At 38.1% G+C, this 8,168-nt stretch overlaps 1 protein-coding gene across 1 annotated transcript; it reads right to left on the bottom strand.

Moving 5' to 3' along the window:
- Positions 1–6,170: 6,170 nt before the first annotated feature.
- Positions 6,171–7,693, bottom strand: LOC103934754. The gene is made up of 2 exons (XM_009344501.3): positions 7,230–7,693; positions 6,171–7,010 (listed from the first exon to the last, which is right to left on the bottom strand). The coding sequence occupies exons 1-2, from the start codon at positions 7,467–7,469 to the stop codon at positions 6,405–6,407; spliced, it is 846 nt and encodes a 281-aa protein (XP_009342776.2). The 5' UTR covers positions 7,470–7,693; the 3' UTR covers positions 6,171–6,404.
- Positions 7,694–8,168: the final 475 nt, after the last annotated feature.

The raw sequence follows: 8,168 nt of genomic DNA, 5'->3' as shown, positions 1-8,168 counted from the left end.
TTTAGTATTTAAGGCCACTTTTATGCATTTTCAGATTATAAGGCCAAAGTATGCAAGAAGATGCAAATTGGAGCCTTTTGGAGCGAAAGAGGAACGAATGAGTTGAAGAAACGACGAAATCCTACTCCAACGATGAATTCTTACCAAAACGAGGAATCCTACTCAAACAAGGTTTCCTATTTTAGGAAAGTTAACCCTAAGTTTCCCGTTTTGGTAACCTTTCCTAAACTTAAACGTCCGTATTTTCTAGTCGTGGCCTCCCATTAAGATTGGACCCTAATAAACCATTTGATTATGCACCCAAAAATCCCATTAATTCCATTACACTTTCATCCCATTTTATTCCACCATATTCCTCCATATTCTAACCAAAACCGTGGCATCCATTCCTCTTCATTTCCCATTAATACATCCATTTCCCATTAATCCATTCATTTCCCATTATTTAACCCTAAACCGTGCATTGCCATTAGGGCTAATAAACTAATCAAACAATTTCAGCCACCATAAGCCAATAATCCATTTCATCCGTGCAATTCCCATTAAGCTACCATATCCCACCATTCCACCCAAAACCGTTCACTTCCCATTAATATATCCATATCCCATTATTCTAATTCCCACCCAAAACCCGTGCAAACCATTTCCCATTATTTTTCTAAACCATTTCCCATTATTTTCTAAGCCATATCCCATTATTCTAATTCCCACCCAAAACCCATGCATTATCCATTATCTTCCACCATCCCTTAAACAAACATCCACTTCATCCACCATTCCGCACTAGCCATTATTCCATTTTTAATCATCCATATCCCATTATAAAAACTCCATAATCCGAGCACAATGGGGGAATTAATCATTCATCCATCCATGCAACATCATCCCATATTTTACAACCTGTCCGCACAATTCTCCCATTATTATTCCAGCCATCTTCCATATACAATCCAATCTTGCCGCACCACTAAATCCATCCCCAACCCAAAATAACATCCAAATCATCCATTTAACCAATCTGCCGCAGAAGGAGAAGAGGAGAGAGGAGCTTCGACGCGCACCAATTCACGTCGATTCGTTGGGCGTTCTAGGTGTAATCAATCCTTTGTGCTTTATGTTTAAATTCATTTGTAATTCTCTTTTTGTGAACATGAGAGGCTAAATCCCCCTAGTTAGCTAGGGGGTGATTCGAAACCATGATTATACTTGCAATATGAATTGATTACTTTTGGTTGGGATTTCATGAATGTTGGATTCAATTTGTTTAACCGTTTGATTGATAACTTATTTATGAATGTTTATTAAGAATGCGCGCTTAATATTCATGCATAAATCTGACGCTAGAATATAAGTGAATTTCACCTAATCGTTATGAACTTATATTCACAAGTAGTGGAGGTTGCTTATAAACAATCGCGTTAAATGAATTCTTGGCACGAGTATCATGCTTTTCATAGTTACAAATGCCTTGTCGATGCTTATAATTTCCAAAGAACGTAATGATTCTAACTTGTATCTTTATCATGCTGTTCATATAGAGAACTTGTTAGGAATAATTTGTTTGCGATGCATATTCATCCAATTCAATGATTCTAGGGAAATTTGAAGGTTAATTTAAGCGTACCTAATTAACTTGGAGTGTCGAGTTTCATAATTTATCGAAAGACCAACTGAGAATCAATTTTATATGCAAGTATAACATGTGTGGAGATGAACCCCTTGGCTATTCCATCATCCATATTTTCATCTCATTCATATTTACGTTTTGCCTTTAATTACAATTTGTCCATTTAATTTAATATCGTCCAAACACAATCCCCCCTTTACTTTATTGTCAAATTAGTTAGAAATCAATTTAGTTTGTGTTTTTATAGAATTTTGAGTCTTTTGGTTTGTCTTAATGATTTAACGTTTAGTTTCACATTCTTTGAGTCTAGTTTAGTGTTTTATATTGTTTTTACGTTTTTGAGTCAAAAATCCAAGTGATTAACAATCCCTCCTAATCCCCGGTCCAGAACGATCCCTACTTATACTTATACTACAATTGACAAAAAGAGGGTTTAATTTGTGTGCGTATAATTATCGCATCATGTTTTCAGGTTCTAAGGGCTTAGGGAGCAAGAAAGTGCATTTTGAGGCTATTTGGGGCACTTTTGGGCATGAATTGGATAGCTTAATCATGGAGCAAAGAGGATGGACGAAATTGAAGCCTTGTATACTCTTTGGGGACATCAAACAAAGGGCATAGCCCAATCAAACAAATCATTTGAGCCATGGAAAACCTCTAGCCCAATCAAACATATTATGCCATGCAAACCAACCTATTTTAGGCCCATTCTATGTACTTAAACCCTAGCCCTTTAAACTAGCCTTATTATCACTTACATTCACTTATCACTCACCACATATCATTCATTTATCACTTAACATATCATTCATTCATCTCCTTATCATAACCATACACTCATCTACTTATCATAACCATACACCTATCACTTATCACTTATCACAACAACAACCTAGCACATGCACTCCCATTCTTTAACCCAATTCCTTTCCAACATCTCACATGCATTTCCACCTTCCTACTTCATCATTTCATCACATTCTCCCTCTTTAATTCCACATGCATTCACTTCATCATTACACCACCATTCATTCTTTATTCCACATACACTCATCATCACACAACCTAGCTAACCCTACATGCATTATTTATTAACTCTTCATCATGCATAAACATTTTAAATCATAAAAAAAACCAACCAAAACCGTGCATTACTACCATCACTTTCCAACATTTCTCATTTCATTATTCATTCACTTTGCATTCATTCAAGTCTTCCACATGCACTTATTCTTTCATCATTGCACCACCAATTCAACACATGCATTCACACATCAACATCACCCTTGTGCCATGTTTCCCCCTTTGTTCCCACCCATCACATGCATTTCCACCTTGGTCATGCTTTCCCATTTCATTATTCATTCACTTTGCATTCATTCAATTCCACCCCACATGCACCCTTTATTCTTTCATCATTCACAACACAACACAACACCACAAACACCTTAAACAAATAGCCATATACATCTCCACTCCTCCTATAAATACCCTTGCATTCATTCATTCACATCTGATCTTATTCACAACACAACACTCCTCAAAATCATCCATTCTCCTTCCTAGCCGTGAGTCTCCCTTAGAATCCAAAAACCATTCTTCCATCTCCCCTCCATTTCATCCATTTCCATAATTCCACACTTCCATTCCCCCAAACCAACTATCCTTAGACCTTATGCTACAACGAAGAGGAAGATAAGAGGGCCTAAACGTTCATACAATTCAAGGTTGAGTTGTTGGAATGTTTAGGCGTTTCTTTGATTTCAACGTTTAATTTCAATTTTCTTTGTTTTGTAAGTATGAGGAACTAAACCCCCCCTAGCTAGGGGGTGATTCGAAATATATGTTTATGCTTGCATTATGATTTGAGTACTTCTAATTACGTTTCATAAGTTGTGAATTCAATTTGTTTAACTATTTGATTGATAACCTATTTATGTATGTTTATTGAGAGTCGACGCTTAATTTTCATGCATGAATTTGACGCTAGAATATAAGTGAGTTTCACGTAATAGTTATGAACTTATATTCACAAGTAGTGGAGGTTGCTTATAAACAATCGCGTTAAACAAATTCTTGGCATAAGTTTCATGCAATCATAGTAACAAATGCCTCGTCAACACTTATAGTTTTCATGATGCTTAATGATTCTTGCTTGTATCTCTATTATGCAATTCATGTAGGGAACTTGTGAGGAATGCTTTGGGTTGTCGTATGCAATCATCCAATTCATTAACTTAAGGAAAACTTGACGGTTAATTTAAGCGGACCTAATTAACCCGGAGCGTTGAGAATTCATGGTTTATTGAAAAGCAATTAGATTCGTTTTATATGCAAGTATAACATGTATGGAGATGAACCCCTTAGCTAGCCATCCCATCCATTCATTTCCGTCAAATCCATATTTACAATTTGTTTTATTTCCAAGTTTCCATTTTAGTTTAAATTTGTCCAAATCCAATCCCCCCTTATTTTGTTTAAGTTTTAGTCTTAATCTTTCTTACTTTTAGTTTTGCATTCTTCGAGTTTATTATAGTGTGTTAAACTTGTTTTTACGTTTTTGAAGTCAAATCCAAGTGGTTAACAATCCCTCCTAATCCCCGGTCCAGAACGATCCCTACTTACATACTTACTACAATTGACAAAAAGATGGTTTAATTTGTGTGCGTATCGAACTCGCATCACACTTCCTTCGTACTGTGTCTTGATAGTGCTTGCAATCATCTCCTGTAGTTGCTGGATAGAGAGAGATCCCATGAACGCCGTTGCTTGGCCTAGCTTCAGCTTCTCTTCGACTTTCTCTGCTGGAGGCTCCTCTTCTTCGTCGACTTCTTTCTTTACTAGGCTATCATTTGGGTCGACTTTCATGTCAGACCGTGCATCTAGTTGGTTGACGAGTGCGGCAATCTGTAAGTCCTTCTCTTCCACAATCCGTGTGAGCTTTGCGATTGCTTCATTCATCTGAGCTAGCTGCTCCTCGATTGAAGTTGCTCCAGTGGTCATGACTTGCATGGTTGTACTGCCGCTCGAATCAGCGTCGAAGAGTAGGGACTCTGAGTATTTCCTCGGGCTTTCCCCTCTTGATGCCCTTAGCGAGGCTAGGGTGATCACATGCTCATGCCTCAGGTGCTTTTGTTCCTTTGACAGAGTTAATGCAGGGACGGAAGCCGCGGCAAAAAGAACTCTTGCCTTACTTCGGGTTATGATGCCCGAAATATCACCACTTGCGGCGATGATGTTCTTGTTCTTTGCTTTGATTGCAGGAACAGCTTGATCCTTTCTTGATGCCATTTGCGTTTTTCAATGATTTGAGGATAGAGATGAGAGGTAGAGATGTCCCACTAGGCGTGCCAAATTTGTAAACACGAAAAATTCCTGAAACAAGAAACAAGAATACGTGTACAAAATAATATTTTTGTGTTTAATGATTTTGGGGTTACAACCTCTTTGTAATTTGATCATCTGATTCTATCTTCGTAGGGTGTAGGTTTGTGGATGAGTTGTTGATCCAAAGGGCCGTCGGGACTTGATCTAAGGATGAACAGTTGATGAACGGATCTTCAAGGGGCGTTGGGCTTGATCTTGAAGAATGGGTGTATGGGTTTGTTGAGGTTATTGATCCAAATGGCCGTTGGGGCTTGATCTTAGGATGAATGGATGATGAATGATGAACACTTTCTTCAAGGGGCCGTCGGGGTTTGATCTTGAGTTGGTGGGAGTTCTTCAAAGGCCGTTGGGACTTGATCTTGAAGTAGGATTTGACGAAGAACGAAGAGTGCTTTCATGATCCTTCGGGATTTTCTTGAGAGCTTTAGAACTTTAAGGCTTTAAGGTTTTGGTGTGTGTAGGGAGTATTCTCTTCCATTTTGGGAGTAAAGAAATGTATTTGTGAATTGGTGTCTTTTCCTCTTGATGGAGAAGCCTATTTATAGGCTTTGAGAGTGAATCACCACCATTCATTTTTTGGTGAAGTGAGTGGATGATGTAGGTGAAGTGAGTGGAGGTTATAGGTGAGGTAAATGGATGATGTAGGTGAAATGAGTGGAGGTTGTTGGTGAAGTGAGGGAATGATATAGGTGAAATAAGTGTTGTATTGGTTAACATTTATTTCACTAAAATTTCGATGTCTACACTTATTTCACGTAAGTAAACGTGCCATTATCCCCTTTCGACAATGTTGCTAGAAAACATTTGAGCTTGCGTGTGGACTGTGGAGGATAAGGTTTGACAAGACTATCTCCTTTTGTCAGGTAACTAGAAGATAAACTTTTCTTTTGTCAACAGCGCAGCTGCTTGAACACGCAGAATCTTAAGATGAAAAAAGCATCCCCTTTTGTCAAGTTGTCCTTGAATCATGATTGAGTGTTCACAGAAGCATCATCCATCCAATACATGGTTATCACGTATTTAAGAAAATGCACACTCGAACAATACTTTTGTCACGTGATGAATTGATAACAAGAGAATATCTTTGCTGATCAAAGTGAGTAGAGCATAATCTTGAGTGTAGTGTAATTACGAGTACATCACTTTTCTTTCTCTCTCTCGTAACGCCTATCAGTGGCTACTCATCTTCATTTCATCATATATTCATTACATTTCTTTATAAAACTGAAAATGGAAATAAAGCAACGGAGACAAATGATGATCTTTATACAAAAACTCCACCCATCACAATAGAAAATTAACCAACTATTTAGAAGCCCACCCAAACATCATCAATCACATATTAGTTAAGAAGTAAGAAGAAGAGGTCTAAAAATCATATCAGATCATCTCAAGTCATGTTCAAGCTTAAAACTTGGAAGAGCCAATGAGGCAGTTTTAGCCTCTCATCCTGTCTTAACTGTTCTTCGCCACCATTAACATTGTTGCTGCTGATTTTACTCCCTCCACCTCTTCTGTACCCACCTGATGCCATGTCAGCAGGCAGCAGCTGCCCATGTGTACTACTCTGATTGGTCCTCCCGGAGAAACTACTTTTCCTGTTTATTGCATGGCTTGATCCTGTAGAACAAGAAGATGAGAAGCTACTTGGACCTGCTGAATCTGATAACGTTAGTGCTGCTGCCTCTCCTCCTCTCTTCCTTCCGTTGCTGTTGTTGTTGTTGTATCTGGTGGGGCCCAGAGTCAACTCAATCTCACTCTCATCTATGATCTCGAGCACCCCATCATCTCCATCTGTGTCTGCAATGAACTCTTCTGCTCCTGCCGCTGCAGGTTGTTCTAAATCTAGTTTCCTTTGTGGGTTAAATTGTGCCTCTTGGTTCTGATGATAATTTAAATTCCAACTCTCTTGTTTCTGTCCGTTGGGCCTGCTTTTCCCGACCGAGCTTTTCATCAATATGTTCTGCATATGATACAGCCTATGAAGTTCATATACCTGCAGCACTAACTCAAGTTTAGAGACAAGCTAAAAACAGAAAGGAGTGAACAGATTGGAATAGAGTTACAGAAGTGATTTCCGCACTTCCCAGGTTTCTTTTCCTGGTCTTCAGACTGAATAAATCAAAGGAGAATGAATAGACGGAATTAAGGGGAAGAGTGCGGAAGGAGAAAACGGGACTGTAAAAATCACTACCCTGAAATTATTATTTATTACCTGCTCCTTGAAAGTTTCTTCATGCTTTAAGATGGCCATCCTCATATACTCCTTATCATATGGCTTCAGAAGCTTCTCCATACCTAGAAGCTTAATTTGGCAACCTTGTGCAAGAATATATCCTGACTTGTGAAAGTCTGATACTGTTGTGCTCAAATGAAGGATAAAAAAGGCAGAAAATGTATTTAGATAGTAAGGAATGAATAATGTGCTAGAAACATGATGGTTTCTATTCTGCATAGAAACAAAGAGAGCACTTGCTATGATGAGTTGCAAACACCAATACAAATGGATTATATCAGCAAACTGCTTTTTAGTATAATTTGTCTGCTTCAGCCAATTTTGGACCACAACAAAAATATCTTCCAGCTTCACAGGGCCTCACTTATATCAGCAGCACAGTACTATATCATCTGTTCCTAATTAATACTTTTGTAAATTATTTTATGCTTTTACTGATTTTTCTCAGCTACCTACTGTTGAATTTTGTTTTGTTTTTAACCCTTTTCATTTAAGTGGTAATTAAACATCCTTTTTCTGTTCAAGTTGCCTACCTCCCAGATGATGACATCACAGCGATGTACAGTTTCCATATAAAAATCAGCCTCCAAAATCAAACTTGTTTGCATTCCAAGCAATTTTTTCTTTGATTCGAGTGATAGTTTAAACTAAATTAATCTAAACCATGAGAGAGATGGCTCAAACGTGTGTGCATAGGAGGAGCATACGGTTGTAACGGTTCTAACCAACTTAGATAAGTTGAGCATTCCGAACAATATCAAAACCCCAATTGCATGCTTTTGCAATAACAGTAAAACATCTAGACAAAGAACAAATCTATATGACTGAAAGAATGATCAAGTTTGAATCTCTGACCTGCACGTTTCAGAAAGAGGCACTCAAGAGCTGATGGGATTAACTACAGCTTGTGTTCTTTTG

The sequence above is a fragment of a genome, unplaced genomic scaffold (genome assembly GCF_019419815.1).
Source record: "Pyrus x bretschneideri cultivar Hongxiangsu unplaced genomic scaffold, Pyrus_bretschneideri_v1 Contig8, whole genome shotgun sequence".
In the NCBI taxonomy this organism is placed as follows: Eukaryota; Viridiplantae; Streptophyta; class Magnoliopsida; order Rosales; family Rosaceae; genus Pyrus; species Pyrus x bretschneideri.
The sequence above is the reverse complement of the archived record's forward strand: the minus strand, read 5'-3'. Positions and strand labels throughout refer to the sequence as shown.

Coding starts and splice junctions, on each gene's coding strand:
- LOC103934754 (XM_009344501.3), bottom strand. CDS start 7,469: ATGCAGAATAGAAACCATCATGTTTCTAGCACATTATTCATTCCTTAC. Junction 7,011..7,229: donor AAGAAACTTTCAAGGAGCAG/GTAATAAATAAT, acceptor TTAGTGCTGCAG/GTATATGAACTTCATAGGCT.